A 25,842-nucleotide genomic window follows, 5' to 3' on the forward strand; every position below is an offset into this window, starting at 1 on the left:
GGGCAAAAAGGGCAAATCCATTCATAGAGCAGAGAGAACCTGTTGGCACACAGTCTTCCACTAGTCAGATGACTTCTTTGGTGGGAAATGTTTATATTAATTTTTTTCTAGAAAGCCAGAAAATGGATTCTGATTTCATAGCCAGCATTTTGATTAAATGTCACAAAATTAAAGGTTGAGAGATTTTTTTTTACCAGTTGAATTTTTTTAATCAATATCTTTTAAATGAAGCCAGTGATTCCCAGTTCTCAGCACTATGACCTGCCCCAGATGGAGCTGCTCTAGAAATGTTCTGCAGGCCTGCCACTCTTTGTGAAATGCCTGAAGGTACTTTCTATGCAGGCCTGGCTGCACTTCTTTTCTGAGGCCTGATAGCACTTCCTCTTTAAGGCCACATTGCACTTCCTCTGCAATCTTAGTGCACATGTGCAATTCTTTAAGGCTTCTAAGCAGTGATAAAGTTGCTGTTAGGAGTGTGAGTTGCCTCTTTTGCAGACGTCCTAAGGTTAAGCTTGCCTGATCAGACTAAAGGTTTGCAAGCATAGACGGGACTATGGACTTTGAAAACACTAGGTTTCACTAAAGTCACTTGGAGTCATCTCAAAGGTCAGATTCTGTGGGCAACAAAGAAGAGTTGTGTACAGTGAATGGGTGTGTGATCTGGGGAGTGACTAACCATTGCTGTTACAAGATGTCACAAGATGTGAAAACTCAATTGGAAGCTCTCAGAGCGTGACATGCCCAAGAGGCCAGTCCAATCACTATTTCTTTATCCAGAGGCTTAGATAATGATGCTATGATGTATGTACATGGAGATAATGAGACTTTTTCTGGGTGGAAGGATGTACCCAGTTAGATTTATCTGTTGAAGGACAAAAGTTATCACCAGAATCCCCTTTCCCATCCTCCCATCCTACACTATTTGCTCTTGATGAGGCTTGGGGGACAAGAGGTTTTTCTTAACTGTCAAATTTGAACACTTTTTTTGGGGGGGTTTCAAGTGCTGTTTGTGTGTTGGGACCAAACAGTTGTCAATAAACTTTATGAGCAAGCATCTGTAAAGAGTGCTTTTGTTTATGGGGTGGAATGATTAACCAGTCTAATCAGCTCATTTTGGGTGGCCTCTCCTTTCTCTCTCCTGAAAAGTTATTCATTGAAGTTGGAGCTGTGGGTAGCTCAGTGGGTGGAGTGCTTGCGTAGCATTCACACAGCCCTGGTTCGATTCCTGGCACCATATAAATCATCTCGAGGTGGAGGCAAGAGAACTGGAAAGTCATGTCAGCAACAGAAAATGTAGGCCAGGGCTGGAGAGCCGGCTCAGTGGTTAAGAGCACTGACTGCTCTTCCAGGGGTCCTGAGTCCAGCAACAACATATGTGTGTGTGTATGTATATATTATATATATGTATATATATAATATATATGTATATATAATATATATGTATATATTATATATGTATATATAATATATATGTATATATTATATATGTATATATATTATATATGTATATATATTATATATGTATATATATTATATATGTATATATATTATATATATATTTATTTATTTAAAAAAAAGAAAATGTAGGCCAGTCTGGAGTGCATCAGGTAAGTTGGATGGCATTTAAGGGATGCTGAGGGCTGAAGCAGGAGACTAGACTGTTGGCGCCATGTGAATACAACTTGGATTTTCCAGCTCTTATCCTGTTCCACAAGTGGGAGAGAACCTCCCAGTTAGAGCCAGGATGAATCCTAGGTTCTCTCTTTGAGACATGTGTACTGTCTGTATGTCAGGTTTCTGCTTTCCCATTATGTCTGGAAAGGAAAGACTTCTTACATAGTTTTAGCTATGAAGTCCACATCCCACCCCAATCTCTACCACCTTGGAAAGAACAAGACAAGTTGCTTCTTGGTTTATAATTTGGGAAAATCTGTGATACGCGCTCCCAAGGGCCACTGGACAGTGCCTTCAAAACAAATTTTACCATAGCAAAGTTTTGCACAAAATGGTGGAGTTGGAGAAATGACTCAGTGGGTCAGGTGCTGACTGCACAAGCATGAGAACCCAGTTTCACTCTCCAGCACACCTAAAATTCTAGGGATGGTAGCCAGGCCTATAATCCTAGTCCCGGGGCAGACAGGCACATCACTAGAGCTAACTAGCCAGCCAGCCAGCCAGTCTAGCAGTAGGTAAGCACCAGGTTTATTGAGAGACCCTGGCTCAAAAGCCAAGGTGGAAAGTAGTAAGACAGCCAATGTTGAACTCTGGCCTGTGTGCGTGTGCATGCATATGTGTATGTGTATGTGATTCCTTGCTCAGAAAGTCTGAACTCTAGAATGTGAGCTCTCCTTCCACATTCCCACAGTCTCTGCACCTTTTAATTCTGCAGCAGGACTAGGGAAAACAATTGTTCAGGATATCCCAAACAGTACATAGATATATGGTCCATAAAAAGAGGAAGGTAGGGAGAAATCTTCATCCTTTCCTAAAAAGAGCCTGCTGGGTAGGAGCAGGTGGGACCTGAAGCTGCCCTTGGAACTTCTCAACATGAGAGGGAGATTTTGAGTTGTTTGTTGAAGTGTGAAGGGACCTAAAGCAGCAGCAGTTTTTCAACCTGTGTCACAACCACTTTAGGATCGACATACCAAATATACTACATTTCAGATCATTCTTACTGAACACAATTACTGGGAGGTGTGGCCTTGTTGGGGAAGTGTGTCACTGAGGGGTGGGTTCTGAGACCTTCTAGCCACAGGACACAGTCTGTTCTTGGCTTCCTTTCTTTTTTTTTTTTTTTTTTTTTTTTTTTTGGTTTTTTTTCGGAGCTTCTTGCTTCCTAGGTAGCGCTCTACCGGCTGAGCTAAATCCCCAGCCCCCTTGGCTTCCTTTCAATGAAGACACAGAACTCTTGGTTCTTCCATCACCATTTCTGTCTGCGTGCTGCTGTCTGTCTGGAAGTATAAGCCAGCCAAGTAAATGTCCTTTATAAGAGTTGCCTTGGTCATAGTGTGTCTTCATAGCAATGGGAACCCAAACAAAGACAGCTATGAAGTACCAACAAAATAATTTTGTGGTTGGGGGGTCACCATAACATGAGCAACTGTATTAAAGGGTTTGTAACATTAGGACGGTTGAGAACCACTGACCTAGAGTGTTTTCGTTAAGGAGAAAGGAAATTGGTAGAGTGGTGGGGATACAGAGAGTGGTGGAACTGCTGGAAAAAGGACATCTAATTCATGGGTCGGTCTCCTCCCATGGTAGAAACTCACTTCCTCCTTCATATACATGCTGGAAGTTTTGCTTTGTGTTCCGAGGCCATATGCAACTTTGGATCCTGGGGTGTAGGGAGAAAAGGGGTCTGAACTGTGTGTCTTATCATACAAAGGATGGGAGTGTAGACCTGTGGCAAATCCTATACTAGCAGATGCTAAGGTTCAGAGATCATTCGTCGTGGGTCCAGCCCTGGGGAGGTACAGGAATCTTGGGTACGTGGCATTGGGCCTTGGCTTACAAAGGTGTTTCATCTGTGTTCCCCTACAACACCCCTTCTGCTTACCTTTTGAGAGCAGAACCTACTCTGTCAGAACACTATCACAGCTTGTTAGCCTTCCTATTTGTAGTTTCCTGTCTGCTGGTTTGCTGGTGTCAGGTTCATTTATCACATGCCTGACTCTAAGCTCCCCCTAGTCTTGTGCCTTTCTGTGTCTTACAGGGTGGATACTGGAGGTGTAGTTAAGGAATACAGAGAGACCTGAGTTCCCTCAAGGGGAGCATCAGTGGAGTTTTAATCTGAGCAATATAGCTCTGCTGTGAAGCCCCTTTCTTTGGCTAAGCAAGGAGATTCAGTTATTCCCAGGTCCACGCTGACCTCTGTCTCCCTCACTAGGATACAAGGTCAGTTATTCCCAGGTCCACACTGACCTCTGTCTCCCTCACTAGGATACAAGCTTCACATAATCTGTTTCCCAGCACCTGGCAAGGACTGCATTGACCAGTGGAATTACCTCACACATCCACAAGTTGAAACATGCCTGATGTTTGTTTAAGCCTGCAGGCCTCAGCACTCTGACCCAGCCCTGATGCTCACTTCCTGCCTTGTGCAGGACAGCTCAAGATCCTGGTACCTAAACCCAACCCACATGTTATATGGCTTCGAGTTCATCACCTCTCCATTCTGAGCCTCAGTTTCTCCATCTACGAACTGGGGATGATGAGCCTACTTCCCTGCAGTATCACAGTGAGGAAGCTTTTCCCTGTCTAATGCACCGGCTTCCAGGCTAGTGCTTTATTGGGTGTTGTACAGCGTCCCCTCCTAGGCTTCACTCTGCACTTTCTTCCTTCCCTGGTAGTTCCTGCTCAGTTTATATCTGTTCCCTTAAGTCAGAATGAACCAAGACATGAACCTAGGACTGAGAAGAGGATGCAGAAAAGGATTGGATTGGGGAAAGCTAGCTTGGGTCCCTGGACTTTCTCACTGTGCTTGTGGGAAGACACAGGAGGGTATCGAACAGCAGACCTGGTTACATTGGTGCTTTTCAAAGATCATTTCAGCTGTAGAGCACAGCATGATTTGTCTAGAGGCAGAGATGTGGGAAGAAGGGCTGGCTGGTGAGGAACTCGAGATGTCCTTGGCATGGGAAATGGTGTGTGAAGAGCTGGGAGTCATGCCAACAGAGAAGGTGGCAAGAGGAACCAAGGAACTGAAGGGAACCTGTGGTCCTAGTATCAGGAGGTAAGGCTCGGGTACAGGAAGAGGGATAAGCTGCAGAAAGGAGTACTGATTTTTCTTTCTACCATGAAAATAGCTTAGGAAGAATCTGTAGGCTGATGTGGAATGAGGAGTAATGAAGGGTTAATGAGTGGTTGTGGTTGATAAAAGTTGATAAAGCAATGACAGTGGCTACCATAGGAGAGGTCACACTCTACAGATAACTTATGAAGTAGGTGCTAAAGACGTAGCAGTTGAATAGAAATGAGTAATAGGTCAAGGACAAGAGGACAGAGAATACCCTTCGCCAACATGGAAATACTTGAAGAAACCTAGTACCAAGTTAGACCAAGTTAAAAACTTGGTTATTTTTTCCAAAGATTTATTAGTCTGTAGAGAACAGTTGGGAATATTCTCATGATGCAATATGAGTCTGAAGATCAAAGGAGAATTTTCAGAAATCAGTTCTCTCCTTCTATAGAGGATCCACTCAGGTCACCAGGATTGTGTGGCAAGCACTTGGCCTGCTGAGCCATCCTGTCAGCCTGAAGTTGATTAATTTCATCTTAAGACCAAGAGAGTAAATATTTCGGGACTTGGGGACCATGTGCTCTGTAATAATTAGCTCTACCATTTAGCAAAGAAGCACCCAAAGATGATCTGTGACTGAGTGAAACTGGCTTTTTTCCAATAAACTTTATGAGGGCAATGTTTTGCAATAGTCAGGAACACTGGCTGCTCTTCCAGAGGACCTGTGATCAACTCAAATGGTGGTAACAGCTGTCATAACTCCAGTCCCAGGGAAGAAATCTAATACCCTCTTTTGGTCTCTGTCAGCACTGCAATGCACAAATATACATCCAGGCCAAACACCCATACACATAAAATCAAAATAAAGGTTAAAAAAACTTTATTTACGGGGTTGGGGATTTAGCTCAGTGGTAGAGCGTTTGCCTAGCAAGCACAAGGCCCTGGGTTCAGTCCCCAGCTCTGAAAAAAAGAAAAAAGAAAAAAAACCCTTTATTTACAAAGAAGGCAGGTGGGCCTTAGATGGCCACTTGCCAATCCTTGTCTTAGGATATGTTATTTTAATGTGCACATTGTATTCCAGTGTTGATTCAGGGCAAATCTGAGTTTTGGATAGATATCCAGGTTGAAAACCAAGTCTAGGAGTGTACTTGGCCATCTAATATGTTTGAAAAGTGGAAGAGAGAAAAGACCAGACTGGTGAAGATCCCCAAGCATCAGGAAGGTTTAGCAGAGACTAGAAAGTCTATAACCCTGGCATTAAAGGGGAAAGAACAGGACAGTTACAAGTGTGAAACAGCCTGTGGTCAAGCTTGTCTAGGTTTAACTGACCAGAGATACATGACAAGATGCCATGTAATAAGAAGCCAGAAGCATGGCTCAGCAGTTAACAGTGTCATGTTGTAGAGGACTCTAGTTCAGTTCCCAGCTCACAACATCCTATAACTCCAGCTCCAGGGAGGGAACACCCTGATACCTTCTTCTGGCCTTTAAACATGCAACATACACATACATATAAATACATAACTGTAAATAAAAATGCAAAGTTCAAAATTAAATAAGTAAAATAAAGGGGGCTGACAGAGGTGTTCCTGGGAAGTCTGAAGCACACCAAGACATTGAGATAAAGTATGTGTGTGCCTATATCACAGGCCAGAGACCATGAGGCTGACTGATGTGTACCAGCCAGATGTAACCTAATGATTGTATTCCTCATTAGAGGAGGCAGCTTTGAGAGAGCATCAAAGAACAGATTAACAGATTCAAGAAGTTTGCCAGTTGCCCAGTAGTAGAGCACTAATGTAAGTCCCAGCCCCAGAAGGAAAACAAATACATTCAGGAGGCAACTGGAGATTAGGAAGATGGACATGGCACGTCTATGGCCACCTCTAAAGAAGTAAGGCTAGGATAAGATGCTGAGAAAGATGGCAATGAGAGCAGAGAGATATTTGTTTAAATGGGAGATGTGTTTAAATGCAATAAGAAGAAAATGAACTGTCAGGGATATAGGAGCATGAGCAATGAAAGATGATTCTCCTACTAGCTGCCTTAGGACTTGAGCCATGGAGTCCTGCACAGTGGGGATAGTAATAGGATCTGCCTCTGTGGCTGATGAGATGCTAACAAGTTGATGTGCATGTGTTACTTAGTGTAATGAATAGGATTCCTGTTGCCATTCCCCTTGATGCCGTCCAGAATGATCAAGAGCATCCTATGGTCTTCAAGATTCCCCAGCTTTGTGGTAGCCCTGGTGATCAGAGATTGTCATCTCTTAATCTCATTTGATCCTGTCCCACTTAAAGCCCAAATAGATGTTAGTGTTACAGCCTTTATAGTTTTTTATATGAGATACACTGTGTGTGTGCAGGCACATATACAAAGGTGCCCACTGGATGTCAGAGAACAACTTTCAAGAGGCAGTTCTCTCTCTTGAGGCAGGGTCTCTTTTGTCTTCTGTGCAGTGTATTTCAGGCCAGCTGACCAGCGAGCTTCTGGGTGAGTATCTGGTTCCTTCTTCTCTCCTATAGGAGAGAATGCTGGGATTGCAAATGACTTCTATTTCACCTGACTTTTTAAGGTGGGTGTGGTGGTTTGAATGAGATGTCCCCCATAAGCCTTTTGCCTTTGAATACTTGGCTCCTATTTGGTGGCCATTTGGGGGAAAAGGGTTGGGAGGTATGGCTTTGCTGGAGGAAGTGTCACTGGATGTGGACTTTGAGGTTCCAAAAGACCGCTACCATTCCTAGTGTGTCTTTTGTTCCCTCTTGTGGTTCAAGATATGAGCTTTCCTCTGTTCCTGCCACAATGCCTCACTGTATCACCATGGACTCTAGAACCATAAGCCCAATTAAATGTTTAAAAAAATATAAGTTTCCTTGATCATGGGGTTTTATCACAACATTATGAAAGTCACTAATACAATGGGCTATGGGCATGAAACTTATATTATTAGGCTTATGTGACAAGTACTTTTACCCATGGAACCATCCTGCTGGCCCTGGATACCCATTTTCGAAACCAATAAAGCAATTGCAGGAATATAATACAGGTCTGCTAGGAACTCAGTGGGAGTACTGGATGCTGGGAACTTAGTGGAGTAAGTACTGGAGGCAGGATATCTGTGAGGGACTGTTCTTGGCCCCTTGGCTTGTTATGTTTTCCATGGAGAAGAGACAACAGAGCCCGCCGTGTAGTCTGAGTGTTTTGAGTTAGATGTGAAGGAGTCTAAGAAGTTGGATAAGAAATCTGCTCCAATTTCATGTCTACCTATGATGGTTTATCATATCAGCTTGATTGGGTTAAGAGGCACCTGAGGGACCAATAAGACATACCTCTAAGTGTGTCTATGAAGGTAGTCTCAGAGAGAGAGAAAACGTACCCTGAATATGGCAGAACCTCATCTTACAGTTGAGGGGTCCCAAATGAACTAGAAGTGGGAAGTGAGGTGAGACAGGCATTGCTATGCACTGTGAAATGTGGTGCTCTTCCAACATGCGAACACTGCCATCCTGTCCTGCTCAAGTATATAGAGCTAAACTACAAACAGATCCCTCTGAAACCATGCACCCAAAGTCTTCTTCCTCTAAGCTGTTTGTATCATGCATTCTGTCACAGCAACAAAGTCTAATTGAAGCAGTCCAGACTTTAGAATGTGGTCTCAACTGAAGTAGGATCTTTACATAAGATCATAAGGTCGGACTTAGTTAGGGGGCCCTAAACTCCACCACTGGTGTCTCATGACGAGAGGGGATGTACAGAGGAGAATCCCTGGAGAGAGAGGTAGGGATGGGCACATTGACATCAACCTAGGTCCAAGATTTCTAGGAACTAGATGAAGCAAAAAGGGTTTCTGCACATACATAGCCTTAACAGTGAAAGCCGTAGAGACCCCTTTGGGCTGGATTTCTGTGGTGCTAAGCCCCCAGTTTTTGCTCACTTATTATGGTTGTTCTAGGACACCCATGTAGCCTGGCAATCATACGTGGTCTAGGGTACTGAAGGAGGACACAGTGTCTCCTAAAGGTCAGTATTTTGACAAATGCCCTAGTGAGCGTCTTCACTGTTAAGTTGTCAGGGTGTGACATGTGGGCTGAAGTAGAAACTCACCTGAGACAGTGTGCAGGGTTTGATGCACTCTCTCCACCTACCAAGATGCCAAGTCCAAAAGCTGAAGTCACCTCTGTTGTGATGGCACTACTGGTCCACTCCAGATTTAGATTTTTTTTCAAGATAGAGGTCTTATTTAACTTTAAATTCAACATGCAGCCAAAGAACTTCTGAACCTCCCACACTCCCACTTCCTCCCTTTCCCCCAGTTTTAAGAGTCAAGACTTGCACTACTGCATCTAGTTTCACACACCTTGGGATGTGAAACTAGATGACAAGCACTCTACCCACTGAGCTATATCCCAAGCCAGGTTTCCAAATATTCTGAAAATTATTCTCATTAATGGTCCAATAATGTTACTTCTAGTTTATCTTTAAATAAAGAAAAAGACAAGTTCAGATGAACATTTAGCTCCTCAGGATGTTGATCATGACCTTATTTATAATGTGGGAAAACAAGGGGATGGTCTAAATGTCCAGTATTGAGGCAATGGTAAAACAGACAACACCATGTCCACAAGATGGAGTACTAAGCAGCCATTATAAATATGAAGCATGTTTAATGTTAACAAAGAGCTTTGAATGATGGAGTTGGAACCTACTTGGTACAATAATAACTGAAAAGAAAGCTGGGTATAAAATGTTTCAATATGATACAAATCATGACAGGAGAAATGTATGAGAAGACCTGAGGACAAAGGTCAGAATGTTAGAGGTCACAAGAAATTTTTATATACTTTCTCTATGTTTACAATGATTTTCAAAGTACATGAATAATATCTATAATCAAAAAAGGTAAGAACTCATAAAATGCTGTGTGTATGTTTTTCATTTTTATTTTCTCTGATGTATAGTTTGCACATCAGCAAATCCTGGACAGTGCTGAATACTTAGGCCAGTCAACACACATACCGCACAGAGATCACACAGGCTGTGCCAGGCTGGCGTGGCAAATGTACATCAAGTTACACAAGAGAAATTGTGGGGCTGGTTCAAACAGGCCACCAGACAATGAGACATAGTTGGGTCAGGCTTTCTCTCCTGTCTGTCAATGTGTGTTGGGCCAGCAATGTGACCTCCCACTTGCTCTCTTGCAGCAGCCCTGGGTGAAGGGGATGTGGGTTGGCATCTTTTCTGGGTCCCCTTCTCATCCACTCTGGCCTTGACATTGGTACCTGCAGCTCTCCGCTACCTGGTACAAGCACTGGATCTGCTCTTGGCCACAGCTCCCCACTCTGCTCCACTGTGGGCTACACATGGCAAATCAAGGAAAAGCCTGGAGTCTGGCAAGATTCACAGCAGGATGGGATGGAGCAAGAGGTGTAAACTCAACACCACATACAAACTCAGCCTTCATAGACAGCCAGTGTCTCCAGGGACGTGATTACAAGGAGATGTGTTGGCTGTGTGGAACCCTCCAAGCTACAGTACAGGGAGAGGGCAAACAGAGAACAGAACTTGTATCTGACAGGAAAGCTGGGAGGATGGATGGGAAATGGGTCCAACTTGGTGCTATATTATTGAAATGCACAGCTATACACACCTGGGGGCTATGCCCCTTTCCCAGTTTAAACAAACGCATGGTAGGTTAGATACACCTAGAGAGAAGTGAAGGTATACTGTTTTAAGGGAGGGGCTTTCTTGGTGGTTAGATAAATGATAAGACAGACTCCTGGGTTGGGCATGCTCTAGGGAGGACCATGCGATGGTGAGGGGCTCTCTATTGCTACACTCTGTACAGGCTGGGCCCACCTGCCACACCCATGCCCCCTGATAGCAGTCATGGGCTTGCCTTCAACCCCGTCTGCCTTAGAAAGCTCTTGGACCCCTGTGAAATGGGAGCTATGAGGACAAGAGGGTGGGAGAGAGTGTCCCCACAGCTCTGGGACACCCACATAAGGGCTACATAATGTTGCACTGGGTGGCCCCACAACAATCCTTGATGAGGGCCAGCCCTGTCTTGGCCACTGTTGGCTTGCTAGGTGGGGGCTCTGCCTTCTTCTCTGCCCGGGAGCCTGCAGCAATGGAAAAGCAGAGGAAGAAAGAGAGACAGGTAAGGAGAAGAAAGCCTTGCCCACTGCCAGTCCAACCCAACCCAACCCAGCCCATGACTAAATCTTATCCTGGCAGTGTGGAGAACTGTTAGGTACTTCATGCTCACCACTCCTAGGCCCTCTGTTGTTCATCCTTTAGGTTCCAAGTGCAGTGTTAGCCTGTCTCCTAGTCAGTTCCTCGTCATGTGAGCTTCCAGGTCTAGCAAGGATAGACGGAAAGATTTGCTCAAGGCAATGCAACCTGAGGGTTCATACCTTTCAATTTAGAAAATTCTCATGTTATCTTTTCAGAACACTATACTGGTCACCCTACGTGTTGCCCTCTTCAGATTGCCAGTCAGATATATGTAAGTTACAGTTTACCATTCAGTCTCCTCTGTTTGTAGAAGCTGCTGTTTGTTCAGACTGCTGAGTCATCTTCTATTTTAAGAAGCATACTTCCAAACGTGTTTCCTTACTTCATCCATTTAATTTTTTCCAGTGGAAGTTTTAGTAATGAGATTAATCTTTCTGAAAGTCTGTTTATTCTTTTCCAAATATGATTCTATTTCATCTTGGAGTTTTGTTCCTTGTCTCTGTAACAATTTCAACATGCTTAGTTCACTGTCTCCTCAAGACAGCTCTCTTCATATATATATATTCTCCCTGACTCTCCTGGAACTCACTCTGTAGACCAGGATGGACCAAACTCACAGAGATCCACCTGCCTCTGCCTCCCACATGCCAGGATTAAAGGCATGTGCCACCATGGCCCCGTTCTTTATTCAAAATGTTTGTGTGTGCACACGTGTGAGTGGGGGGCCAAGTGTCTGTGGAGAGCAGAGGACAGCTGTGGAGTTCTCTCCCTTCAAATTTATATGGATGCTGGAGATCAAACTCAGGATGTCTGGCTTGTACAGCAAGTATCTTTATTTACTGAGCCATGTCGATGACCCCTGACAGTTCTATCAGGTTCTTAGAAAGTCATTTCTTTGTTGCATTCATTGACTCCAATCATTGTGATTCAATTTTTCATGGGTTTCAAAATTTTACTGTGAGATAATCTTGGAGGTTGTTACCTATTGAAGGTTGCTGTATGCATGAGATGTGGTCACCCCTTTGAGAATTTCTACAAACCCAGTTTTTTAATGATCTGTGCAAACAAAGATGTTAAGTGTGGAGAATATAAAAGGGTTTTCTTTTCCTCACTTGTCACTAAAACTACAAGGCACACAGCCCACCTAAAGTCAGTTTCTTCACAGGCCTGCCTCTTCTATAAAATGTCAAATGGAAAAATTCTGCCTAGCAGCATAGTGAGAGGGCAGAAATATGTTCCTTCTACATAGCATCATGGATAAAGTAACTATTTTAACAAAAAATCAAAACACCAAATGTACTCCACTTGCAAGGGACCTGATATATGGCCTGATTTCCACCACTGATTTGATGATAATGGAATCCCAAGATTAACAAAAATCTAAAGGATCAATCTACACCTGAAATGTATGTATTTAGGCACAAGGTGTGATGGCTATTCTTGGATGTCAACTTGACTACATCTGGAATTAACTAAAACCCAAATGGTTGAACACAACTGTGAGGGTCTTTTCTTCTTCTTTTCTTCTTCTTTCCTCTCTTTTCTTTTCTTCTTCTTTTTTCTTCTTTTCTTTTCTTTCCTTTCCTTTCCTTTCTCTTTCTTTCTTTTTTCCCTGAGGCTCAAAGATCTTTATTCAGTTCACATCTTGAGTCCATTGGTCTTGAGGACCTCTGTGAACTTGCAGATTTTCTTCTCTACATTCTTTTCTGCCTGTTTCTGTAGCCTCAAGAGCTGCTTCTTCTTCCAATAGTGGATCTTAGCCTTTTCCTTCTGTTTCTCCTCCGGAGTGGCTGTCACTCTCTGGTACCCCCTCCTCCCACCCCAACCTCAAGAGCCAGTCGCCCCAGGTAATCGAACTTTCTGGTAGGCTTCAGCCCCACAACCTTGAGGGCGGCAGGGACCACCACCTGCTTTTTCTTGTCATAGGGTGGAGGGATCCTGTCCAACACCTTGAGACATTCCAGGGCAGCCTGGTCTCTCTTGGTCTTGTGGGGTAGCATGCCTTTCACAGTGCACCAAAAAATTTGGCTCAGGGCTTGGAAGTGTTAGCGGTTTCTGTAGAAATTTCCAGAAATGTTGATGCCCTCACAGCACACAACCACCACCTTCTGGCCCAGCAGTACCTGCTTGGTCACAAAGGCCACCAGGCGGCCCAGAAGATGGCCTCACCCTCCAATACCTCCAATACCTGCCCCTCCACCATCTTCGGCAGCCGCTTGGGAAAGCAAAGGTTTTTTTTTTTTTTTTTTACCATTTATTTATTTATTTATTTTTTTATTTATTTATTTATTTATTCATTCATTCATTCTTTTTATGTTATGAGTACACTGTTTCTATCTTCAAACACACCAGAAGTAGACATAAGATCCCATTACAGATGGTTGTGAGCCACCATGTGGTTGCTGGGAATTGAACTCAGGACCTCTGGAAGAGCAGTTAAGTGTGTTCTTAACCACTGAGCCACTTCTTGTAGGAAGATCTACTTTTTTGCCTTTGCCAAAATGAGGCTTTATTTTGGAAGACAGTAAGGATGGAGGAAGTAAAAGTGCACAGGTGTGGGTCCAAACCAGCAACGGTCTTTTCAGGCCAAAAAGGTGAATTCTTCGGTAACCAGATCTGATGTTAGTTCCCTGGAGAGATCTTTTCCCATAAGCCATCTTTATTTTTTCTGTAGAGGAGAGCTTTATTTCCAGGAAACAGCATATTCTCTGGAGATGGAAATTAAAAAAAAATCAAGATAGATCTAATATGTTCAAGAAGGTGGTGGTGGTGGGCTCAGTCAGAGGAGAAGTAGAAAGGCTCTCTAGGATTTGCTTGTCATCTTGCTGCAACCAGAAATCCACATGTGGGAATGGCGTCCAGGAACACGGGCCTATTCGAAGTTGTTCTGTCTTTGCAGTATAAGTGCACTGGGACTCCTGCTAAAGCTCTCACAGCGCGCAGTTGTTCCTCTGGGCCACGGGGAAGATCTACTTTTATTCTGGATCTTTGAGGTGGGAAGGTACACTGTTAATCCAGATCTTTTGAGGTAGCACTATCTACTTTTAATCTGGTCCGCACCTTCTGTGGCAGTCTATATGAAGGACATGGAAGAAGGAAACTTGCTCTTTCTCTTTACCTGCTTGCTTGCTCTCAATAGCCAAGTCCATTCTCTCACTAGCATTAGAGTCTACATCTGGATTCCAGCACATGTAATGACCAGATGAGACATCCAGCCTCGTGGACTGAATAAGTACTGGATTCTTGAACCTTTCATTGGTAGACAGGCACTGGTGGACTAGCTGGGTTTTATATATACAGATTGTACCATATCTATCACATATATGATCTATATATAGAGAGACAGAGGAGAGAGGGGAGAGAGGGGAGAGGGGAGAGGGGGGAGGGGGGAGGGGGGAGAGAGGGGGGGGGGGGGGGGAGGGAGGGGGGAGGGAGAGAGAGGAGAGGGGAGGGAGAGAGGGAGGGGGGAGGGAGAGGAGAGGGGGAGGGAGAGTATGTTGGTAAGCTAGAGAAGGTTAGAATGTGAGTTATCCCTTGAAGAATTCTTAATATGATGCTATCACTAGAGGTAGAAGAAGGTAGAGGACTCCACTGAGGAATTGAGTTACTGGGGCATGCCTTTGGGAGACACATTTGTTTGGGTCCCTTCCTATGGTCTTTTTTTTTGTGACTCCTAGACTTAATGTCAACGTTCTTTTCTATCATGCTTCCTCCATCATGGTGGACTGACACCTCCGAAACCAGGAGCTCAAATAAACCTTTCCTCCTTCAAGTTGTTATTCCAGATGCAGTACACAGGGAAAAATGGAACTAGTACATGGACCGTGGGAAGAAAGAAAGGCAGGTCTAACAATGCTGTGCCCCTGAGGCCTGAGATTTTGTTCTTTCTCAACTCTTCCCCATTTTCTGTTTAGTCTAAATTTAACTAGGTGCATACTTTTTCGTTTTGAGACAAATTCTCACTATGTAACCCTGGCTAGCCCGGAACTTTCTATATAGACCAGGCTGGCCTTGAACTCACAAGGACCTACTTGTCTCTGCCTCCCAAGTACTGGGATTAAAGATGTGCACCACCAATATCAAAGATATCCACTTCTTACAATGGAAAGAACCCTCAGTAATGTAGCAATTAGAAATATCTGCCAATCATTGAATCAAAAAAGAGAAGATAGTGGCACAGGATCCCTGATCAATGTAGCACCTGGGTGGACATGAGGTACCCCCAAACTTGTCTCAGAATAAACCCATAAGACACCTCAAGGCAGAAATAGGGATATTCTAGGACCCAGGCATCTTGCTAGGGTTCAGTGAACTGGGAAGCCTCTCTGTGCCTTCAAGCTAGCCAAGACACTCTGACTCCCCAAGATTCAGGATTCACCTCAAAACGTCATCTCTGTCTTCAAGGTTGCCAGGAATAAGATGGGTTTCTGCTCTGGGTGTCTCATAATGAATAATTATTTTCAGAATTGTGTTTCTGACTCTTCCAGATTCCAGTCTTAATAATATCCAAAGCTCCTGGAAACCGCAATAGTCATCTAATTCTTTTTATGAAAAATACCAAACTGGGACTATGCAAGGACAGCTTCTGGTGGCACTAGCTACTTATACCTGGGAAAATGACAACATGGAGCTCTGGAAACAAAATTACTAAGAGTTCCAAAACTTTTGTAGCAAAACATGAAATGGAGCATGGAGCATGTCAGGGCCTGACCTGAGAAACTGCACGAGGTAGGCCCGTGCACTTCCCCTACTTGCTGCTGGGCCATGCACAGGCTGGATCTATAAAGCCTGCCGTATACCCCCTTGTCCTTCACTTCTTTGAAATCATCTGTCTTTTGTAGGGGAAGAGGGAAAGCCATGCAGGCACTCACTGGCTGAAGACTTGGTTACTTTGTCTAGAGGTTTTAACTTGATCCTCAGGAAATCAGCCATTTCCTTGTCTTCTTCCTGTTCCCTGGGAAGGTGGACATGTAGAAAAAAAGAGGGAAATAAAGTCAGCGAGGAAAACACCAAGGAGACCCAGTAAGAGGCAGAGGCTAAGGTGAGAAGATATGTGTGGAGCTTTTTGAGTGGTGTGAATGTTATTATGTCACACACACACACACACACACACACACACACACACACACACACACACATATATGGAGAGAGAGAAGTATATGATTCTGTGTTAGGTGAACCCTGTATCTAAATGAAGTCACACACCACTGTATAAATGCTGGCCCAGAGATAGAGTGACACCTCAAGGCAGAAATAGGGATATTCTAGGAACCAGGCATCTTGCTAGGGTTCAGTGAACTGGGAAGCCTCTCTGTGCCTTCAAGCTAGCCAAGACACTCTGACTCCCCAAGATTCAGGATTCATCTCAAAAAGTCATCTTTGCCTTCAAGGTTGCCAGGAATAAGATGGGTTTTGTGCAGCCCAGCTAACTCTGGTGAAGTCCTTAGAGAAAATGGGTGAGGAAGAGGAAGTTGCCTTCTACATGGAGAGAGACTCCAAAGGCTTTGTCCTGGGATGAAAATATCCAAGACACAGCTACACCCAGGCCTGGCATCCTGGGGGCCTCTAGTCATTGTGCAGCTCCAGAGTCAGGGGCTCCCAGCCCAAGACTGGCAGGTACAGTAAGTAGACAGGAAACTGCAAGAGGGGAAGGAAAGGGGTGGAAAGCCCAAACCTGGGTACATGGGAGAGGTTGCCACGGGGACAGGTTTCTGTACATATTGACAAGTTTTGAGAGTTGCTTTGATGCATCCAGATGATGTACAGGGAGCTTTGTCCTCAATCACACAATGGAATTCCTTCCTGCCCACCTGCCTAAATGGCAATCAGCTAAGATATACAGGACTTTGCAAGATTTTGGAGGATAAAATTGTTCTCTTGAATATGAAATGGGTTCTCAGGTCAGGGTGTATGCAGAGCAATGGCAGAGGCAAGGCTGTAAATCCTAGGAACAGACAGTGGTTTTGCAGGGTGGTACAGGGAGTAGAGGCTTGGGATCTGAAGGTCTCGAGCCCACCTTAACCGTTCCACCTCAGCGTCGTCCACCAGGAAGTCTCTCTTCTGCACCAGTCTGTGGATCTTCTGGATTAACTCATCCTCTCTCTGCTTCTGCAGCTTGGTTTTTTCTTTTTCTGGGAGGGAGAAAACAGTGATGCAGCTATGCTGGTGCATGGCTGCAATCACAGAACTCAGGGTGTTGAAGCAGGAAAGTGTGAGTTTGGAGCTAGACTGGAACAACACATGAGATCCTGTCTCAAGACAGAACAAAACAGGCAGGGAGCGTGAGTAGTGGAAACACTGAGTCAAAGGGACAAGATTGGACACTACTTCATCCTCCGGGTATACTTGAAGAGGCACATGACCTCTTGTGTGTTTATGAGTGTAAATGAGAATACATATTTGTCTGTGTGCTCATTCATGTCTGTGGACACAAGTAGAGGCTAGTGGTCAACACTGGGTGTTGTGTTAGATAGTTTCATATTAAGTTGATAAGAACGAAAGTCACCTGAGAGGAGGAAGCCTCTGTTTAGAATATGCTTCCAGAAGATCTGGCTGTAGGTAAGCCTGGAGGGCGTCTTCTTAATTAATTATTGATGGGGGAAGGCCTAGGAATTTCTAGCTCACTGTGAGTGGCGGCATCCCTAGGCTGATAGTCCTCAGTTCTATAAGAAAGTAAGCCAAGCAAGCCACAAGGAGCCAGCCTGTAAGCAGCATCCTCTGTGGCCTCTGCATCACCTCCTGCTTCCAGGTTCCTGCCCTATTTGAGTTCATGCCCTGCCTTCCCATGATGAACAATGATTTGGAAGTGTAAGCTATTTTCCTCCTCAAGGTTCTTTGCTCATGGTGTTTCATTATAGCAATAGTAACGCTTACTAGGACAGGATTTGTTCCTCAGGTTCTATCTACTAGTTTTTGTTTGCTTTTGTTGTTGTTGTTTGAGGTGGGTGTTATTGTTGATTTTAGAGACAGGGTTTCTCTACAAGGCCCTGGCTGTTCTGGAGTTTACTATATAGACTAAGATGGCCTTGAACTCACAAATATCCACCTGTCTCTGCCTCCTAAGTGCTGGGATTAAAGGCCACCATTGTTAGCATTTCCTCTAGGCTCTGCCCAAAAGTTACCTAGCAACAGCCAGGTATAATCCATATAAAAATGAAAGTGTGTGTGTGTGTGTGTGTGTGTGTGTGTGTGTGTGTCCCTTTCTTCACACTCGCCATCTTCAACAAGCTGTCATTAGCAGATAAATCCGTAAACCCTCAACATAGAACAGCTCCCCACTACCTCTTACAACCAGAGACCCTGGCCACCTCCTACTTTAGGACCCCCTTCTGAGTCATCACTGTTTTCTGCGTTATCTCCAAGGTCAAGCTCCAAGGTTTGCAACAGAGATATCTGATTGGGTGAGCAGTAGGTATTCAGTAAATGCAATGTCCCTCCAACTTCCTGTGCCAACAAAAACTGGGGTCATGCTTTGGGAGCCTTGAGACTAAGCTGCAATCTAGATTGGCCTGTGGACATGTATTCAGTTCTGTTGGTGTCTTCTTTTGCTAATATGACTGCACTGTGCTCCTTCTTGTGTGTATTTTACAGGTATAGAAACAGAGGTTTGGAAAAGTCATGATATAGAGTCTAAGGGACTACTCAGTTGGTAAGCTGTTTGCCTTTAGCGTCTGAGGACCTGAGTTCAATTTCCACGACTTACAGAAGAAAAAAAAAAGGCATAGCTGTGTCCACTTAAAATCTTTGTGCTGTAAAGTGGAGACAAGCATATCCTTGGATTTCAATGACCATCCAGTCTGGTCTAATTAATGGACAACTGAGAGACCCTGTGTCAAGGAAGGTGGACAATGTTCCTGGACATTAGTTGGGTGCATGCTCACACCATATTTACATATGTCTTACATAGGGTTTCTATTGCTGTGACAAAACACCATGAACAAAAAGCAAGTTGGGGAGGAAAGGGTTTATTCAGCTTACACTTCCACATTACCAAAGGAAATCAGGACAGAAACTCAAACAGGGCAGGATCCTGGAGGCAGGAGCTGATGCAGAGGCCATAGAAAGGTGCTACTTACTGGCTTCCTCATGGCTTGCTCAGCCTGCTTTTGTACAGAACCCAGGACCAACTGCCCAGGGGTGGCCCCACCCACAATGGGCTGGGCCCTCCCTCATTGATCACTGATTGAGGAAATCCCTTACAGCTGGATCTCATGGGAGATTTCCTCAACTAAAGCTCCTTCCTCTTGGTTGACTCTAGTTTGTGTAAGGTTGACACAAAACCAGCCAGTACAGCATGTGGCTCTGCATATCCTCTTGTATATATTAAATCACTTTGAGGTCGCCTGTAACATGGAACATGACACAAACATTAAGTAAACAGTTATCATGTGTATCTTCCAGGGATCTTGACAAGAAAAGGTCAGTATAAATTTCAAAGGGAATATTATTTTTCCAGGGGTCTGAATCTATGGATGTATAACCCACAAGACACATGGAACTTCCTGGAAGGGAAGGGAAGGGAAGGGAAAGGAAGGGAAGGGAAGGGAAGGGAAGGGAAGGGAAGGGAAGGGAAGGGAAGGGAAAGACTTTCTCACTGATAGAAATGGCGCCACTGTGTGTGTCAAGCATGGATGGTCTGCAGCTCTTGGGCACTGACTATCACCCTTTAGATGAGGTTACATGGCTCTGTGGGTGGAGCCCAGATGTGACTCCCTAGACTACAGACTGCACTACAGAGTCCTCTCTGCCTTATTCTCCAAGGGAGCACTGACACCCACAGACTCTCACAAGGAGTCTGGCAGTTCCTTTCCCACGCACAGCACTCTGATATTCTAAAGACGCCTTCTCAGCCCTTAGCTAGAGCCACCCAATGACTTCTAGGTGTGCTAGGCTTCTGACAAATAGCTGTCTCGGGTTGCTCACCTACATATTCCAGTTCCCCATTAGCTGAGCACTCCCCGGGCTCTACTGGAGTCTCGGCCACAGCACTTCCAGCCAAGCTACCTCCTCAAACTTACTCTGTGGAACCTTACTAACCAGCACCTCCTCAAGTCTCCAAGCAGAGGCCAATGTTTTTCACCCATCAATCATTCCCTTCTTACCAACATTTCCCACCGACTTCCTGGCACCATGTGCCTATTCACTGCTGCAACCCTCAGCTTGGCAACATTGCCTCACCTACTCAGGGTCAGGTCCCAAAGAAACTCAGGACAAAGGGCTAACTGAGATCAAAGCAGATGCTGGCTGCTAGGTCCTTCCAGCAGCACAAGTACCTATTACAGAGTCCTGGCTCCTCTTAGCCCCTGCCACCTCAACCCCTACCCTAAACCTCTTGAGCCCAGGGGATGGACTCAGCTTCCCTTCCTCTAGATTCTCTTTTTCCTATAACTCAGCCATCTTGGCCATGCATGCTCTCTTGGTTCTCTAGGTTTTAATGAGCTATCTTAGTCCTGTTGGTCCCCTTTCTCCTCTCTCTTTTCTTCCTCTCTCTTCCCCAGTCCCCACTCTCTGCTGTCACAGCCCATTCTATTTTGCTGGTCATCTTCAGACTGGACTCTTCTCTGGCTATTCTCTCCCTCATATCTATAATAAAAGTCTTCTCCTCAATCATACACAGGAGGGGTTCATTCACTCAGCAGTAAGAAATCCACTCACCTATTGTACCATAGACCCTGGCCCTTAATGCCCCTATGTGCTTGCTTCTCCTTTCATTCCCTCAGCTATGGCCATGATCTCTCCTCCCCTGGACAATGCTGGCTTCTTGCCTGGCCTCCCTGGCTCATTGTTCTTGTCTCATCTTTATTGTCCAGAATAGACAGGATTTCTGTGATGGTCTACTTGCCCTATTTTCCCAGCTGTGTGACTCTGGGTTCCTCAACCACTCTGAGCATCCAGTGGGTCAACATAGATTGTCATTGAATTGTTGTAAGTTGGTTGGTTGGTTTGAAATAGGCAGTATCATACTCATGATCCTTCTGCATCAGATGTTCCAAGTCCTAACATTATTAGTATTTACTTATGACCCTGAATATCCCCTTGTACATATCAAATCACTTCCATGTTGCCTGTAATCTGGACATGTACAAACATCCAGTAAACAGTTGTTCATATGCACCAGCCATGCCCAGCAGTGCCCTGTTTTAGGAGAAATAAATCAAGTAAAATATTTGCCAAGGCCAAGTTCTTAAAAAGGAAGCAGTGTCTATTAATAATCTTTCCTTAGCGCTACCAGACCCCATGCACGCTGTCAATAACATGAAGTCAGAGAGAGCATACCTGAGTCAACAGGTATGATGGGTAATCTTAGAATCAGCTGAAAGGAGAGGTGCCATAAACAACTGTTAGGGATTTTCTTTTTTCTTTTTTCTTTTGTTTCAAGTCTTCATCAGGGGAGAATTTTATTTTAAGTGTCACTTTAAACGGCAAGGATGTCTGTTAAACGTCACAATGAAACATGCCAAAGGAGAAGCCATGTTGTCAGATGCCCACCTCTCCCCTCCCCCGACACCTCCATCCCACCCTTGCTCACTGTCTATAACCCCCTTTTTCTTTTTTTCCTTTTTATTAAACAAGAGAAAGTAGACAGATACATGTTGGTAAATGCTAACTGTCTGTATTCACATAGAGACACAGTGTAATCTCTGAGCCCAATATACAGAGAAAAGAAAAAGCTAGAATTCTATGCACTACTACACAGGGGCCTAGCACCCTCCAGCCTCCAGCAGAGCCAAGGGAACTGGAGGGCTTTTCTTTCTTTCCACAGAGCATGGTGATGGTGTTGAATCCACAGTTTGAGACAAGGATAAAAATGAATTTAGAACAGAAACGTGAAGATTCTTTTCCTGTTGTATTTTGCTCAAGATATTTTCCCCCAAATTAGTTGAGAACCATGATGTTGAGACCTCAAAAACAGGGCGGCTGAGCACAGAGGGACAGGGAGGAAAGGACTGCAACTCGCCCCCAGGGACTGGGGAAATTTAAAAAATAAAAAGAAAATGAAAAAGAAGGTTGGATCCATCGGTCTTCTGTGTTAGTCATCCTTGCCTTCATCCTCCTCTCCTTCCTCCCCTTCATCCTCATCATCATCTTCTTCACCTTCATCCTCGTCTCCTTCTTCATCAATATCTTCCAACCCTTCTTCGTTGTCATCATCCTCTGCCTCTCCTTCTTCATCATCCATATCGGGGACCAAATAGTACTGCAAAGGATTTGGCCAAATATCATCTTTGATGGCCTCTCCTAACTCGTCAGCACTTGCGTCAGAACGGTCAGTAAACCAGGTAAAGAGCTCTCTGACTCTTCACGCTGCCTCTTCCTGCTGGCCTTATTCTGCGTTTGACTTGAGCGTTTTGTCAAATCCTTTCCAGATTTCCATTTGATTTCAGTGGACTTTGAAGATGGGTCGCCTCTCTCATTCAGATGAAATTCTTTGGAGAGGACTTTATTTTCAAAGTAAGGATTTTCATCAAAATAAAAATCTGTTCTGTAACCTGATTTAATGTCTTCAAATTCTGTCACTTCAACTCTGGTCAAATAATGCAGGGCCTCCTTGTCTTCCTCCCCAAGCAGTGCAGACACTTGTGGATGGCTGACAAATGTTGTTACCCAAAAATTTGGGATTTTGGCGATCAATTCTGACCTCTCCTGAAAAAATGGTTGACGGAGTTTGTTATATTTTTGTTCTACTTTCAAAATTTCCTCACTGACTTGTTCATTAAGTCTGTCTATTTCATTTTGTACTTCATCAATATGTTCAATTGCTTCTTGCTGTTCTTTTTCTCCCTTCGGCAGGCCGGGAGAGGCCGACTTGTCCTCCAGCTTCGGGGCAGCAACCGGTCTGGGTTTCTTGGGCTGAGGCAGGAAGCAGATTGCTGCTTCAGGGCCATGGCGCAAGGGAGGTGGCCAGGAGATGGAGGCCAGAACCCTGATGTTCACAGCAGGAGGAAACTCACAGGAACTAGGGCTTTTCTTAATCAGGCTATCTGAAGTGGGAAGACTGACTTTAAATGTGATTGTCACCTTCTGGTTGCAGCACACATAAAAGATGTAAGGGTAAAGCTTTGGTTTTTGCCTATTATTTATCAACCATTTGTGAATTTATTTACCTTGTTGCTACTTCTGTGGCTATTACATTCCTTTGCAGCTATTAGAGCAGGATTCTTTGGTCTTCCAATATGAACTGCTCTACAGGAATCTGCCAGGCCCTCAGGACCAGATTGAGACTACTGAGGTATCTAGCCTCATAAACTGAGCAGTTACTGGGTCCTTAGCCTCTCCAGTATGCAGAGGCCACTGTTGGACTCCTGAGAACATATCATAAAAGTCAGTTTAATAAATCCTCTTTAGATTCTATGGGTTCTGTCCTCCAGAAAACCCTGACTTATACAACAGGCACATGACTGGTTAGTCCTTTGATAAGCACAAGACCCATGGGACACGTAACTCAGAGTGTTTGGAGAGGGAAATCATTTAAGGGGAAAGATGTCAGATAATCAGTACCATTGATAACTGATAAGTGTAGGTTTGACCCCAATATTACAGCCTATGACTGGTCTAATCTCCCTGTTTCCACACATGATAAAAATGGCAATAATGGACTCTGAGTCAAAGTGATGCTTGACACAAAGTGTACATTTACCGCAGAACTGATTATACTTAGGCAGCTCTATCATACTTTTGCGGTGCTGAGGTTCAGACCCAGGTCTCTGCATGTACAACAAAGTATTCTGCCACTCAACTGTTCCCCTCAGGCCATCATGAGATTGATGTTAGGTATATTACTCTTCCATTTTCAAAGAAAGATAAAAACAGTCTTGTAATATAAAGAGGCTCGCCTGAGGTTCCAAGGTAGCCCTGCCTGACATAAATGTGTGCTTACCTTGTTGTTGGTTTGAGATATGCTCTCAAACAGCAGTCCAAGGCTGATTTCAAATGTGTGGGTCACTTTCCTGAATCTGCTTGCCAAGTGTTTAGATTATAAGTACGGGTCACACATCCTACATGAGCCTTTGTTGCAAGACTGAATTCCCATTAGGAAGAGAGGTCCCATTAGGAAGTGAGGCAAAGCCTCTCTTCCTAATCCCCGTGGTACAGAGGGCAGATATGGAACCCTGGCAGTGGCTAATAGAGGATGTAATCACACATGTTACCTGGGATGGCTACCAAGTTCTGAAGCTCCTGCTTCAGGTTCATGATGTCCTTGCAGAGTTGAATGTCATCCATCCTGTGGGGACAAGACACCAAACAATAAGTTACCTTAGCAGAACATACCCCAACACTAGCCTTATTTAAAGACAGGAGGCTGATGAAAGTGGGTACCGTCTTCCACTTGTTGACTACTTAAATGTGACCCTGTCTGGGTTAAGGGAGGCCTGGGTGACTGGGGACCAGCTGTGACAAGGAAGTAACTTAAGGGAGAAAAGGAGTTGTTTAGGCCCACAGTTCTGGGGACTACAGCCCACCATTTGAAGGGAGGCAGGCAGCTCTGTAGCTATGGGGTCTGGCAGGTGTTTTTATACAACCCAAACCAAGAAAGAGTGCTTGGGCAGGAACCTGGCATGTAGAACCCTTGAGTCTAGCCCTCACAGCTAACTAGGCCCCACATGCCCAAAATCACACATAACCTTCCACAACAGTGCCACAGCTGGGGTCTATCTATAGGTCAACCATATAAGCCTGACATTAGGGATAGTTTACATTTAAACCACAACGGTCTGTGATGACGTTTGCAGAGATTGGCTTAGGAGTCACTGAACTATTTAGGTGGGAAGTCCTGCCCTCTGTAAGCAACACCACATTTAGCTGTAGGTGAGGACAGGAGAAGAGAATGAGAAGGAGGAAGTTAGGGTTGCATGTGTACTCTCTCTGCTGCTCCATGTCTGTAAAAGGAGGAAGTCGGGGCTGTACACTCTCTCCATTGCTATTTGTCTGTCTCTGTCTTTCTCTCACTCTGTCTCTCTCTCTTTCTTTGTCTCCCTCCCATTGCTCTTAGGCACAACTCCAATTTTCTTACCTCTTAGATTCTGGGCTTTGTACCATTGATGCCTCGGGCCTTAGGCTTATAGACTGACTCATCCACATCCAGGTTTTGAAGCATCCAGACACCAACAGAGTCATAATACACGCCTCTAGTTTAGTGTTGATTCTTTTTTAAAGATTTATTTATTTATTATATATAAGTACACAGTAGCTGTCTTCAGACACACCAGAAGAGGACATCAGATTCCATTACAGATGGTTGTGAGCCACTATGTGGTTGCTAGGATTTGAACTCAGGACCTCTGGAAGAGAGGTCGTTGCTCTTAACCACTGAGCCATCTCTCCAGTTCCCTAGTGTTGATTCTTGCAGGTTTAAAAATATGCAGGTTGGAAATATCACATGACATTGTTTCTATACAGAATATTTTCAAAATTTGCTCTTTTTACTGTATATGCCTTATCACTTCATAATGATATATAATTCTACTTCATAATATGTCATGGAGATGGCTCCCTGTTAGTACGTGCAAGTCAGCTGATCTTTGTGGATGCACAGCATCCTAATATGCTGATATGCTACTCATCATATTCATATAATGAATTCCTAGACATGAAAGATGCTGGTCAAGCAATGTAAACATTTACATTTCAAAAGGAATTCACAACCCCCTTCCAGGGCTTGTTCCAAGGGTTCCCTTCGATTCTGCAATGTATCACAGTAAGGCCTGTGCTATAAAAAAATTACCCCTGGCCTATGATTTTAACTCATACTATCAATAGTATGCTCTCCTACCATGCACAAAGTCCTGGGTTTCATTCTCAGAAGAACATAAAATGGGTGTTTGTGTACATACATATAATCCCAGAACTGGGATGGTGAGGCAAGAGGATCA

At 44.3% G+C, this 25,842-nt stretch overlaps 2 protein-coding genes and 1 pseudogene across 2 annotated transcripts in view; all 3 read right to left on the reverse strand.

The window, feature by feature from the left end:
- Window positions 1-9,653: 9,653 nt before the first annotated feature.
- Bmerb1 (bMERB domain containing 1) overlaps window positions 9,654-25,842 on the reverse strand; it is a 123,640-nt gene continuing 107,451 nt past the window's right edge. The window contains exons 3-6 of the mRNA XM_032914108.1: window positions 24,121-24,194; window positions 16,989-17,103; window positions 15,844-15,926; window positions 9,654-10,857 (exon numbers count right to left, since the gene is read on the reverse strand). Of these exons, the coding sequence (XP_032769999.1) occupies window positions 10,745-10,857; window positions 15,844-15,926; window positions 16,989-17,103; window positions 24,121-24,194 (385 nt within the window). The 3' untranslated portion in view covers window positions 9,654-10,744. The remainder of the gene's footprint in view (window positions 10,858-15,843; window positions 15,927-16,988; window positions 17,104-24,120; window positions 24,195-25,842) is intronic.
- Window positions 12,553-13,245, reverse strand: LOC116910218 (annotated as a pseudogene).
- On the reverse strand, window positions 21,561-23,643 carry LOC116909041 (protein SET-like). The gene is given in 3 exon segments (XM_032912522.1): window positions 21,561-22,258; window positions 22,261-22,953; window positions 23,610-23,643. Coding segments are annotated over 3 exon segments (984 nt in total). The 3' UTR covers window positions 21,561-22,001.

The sequence above is a fragment of the Rattus rattus genome, chromosome 9 (genome assembly GCF_011064425.1).
Source record: "Rattus rattus isolate New Zealand chromosome 9, Rrattus_CSIRO_v1, whole genome shotgun sequence".
NCBI lineage: Eukaryota > Metazoa > Chordata > Mammalia > Rodentia > Muridae > Rattus > Rattus rattus.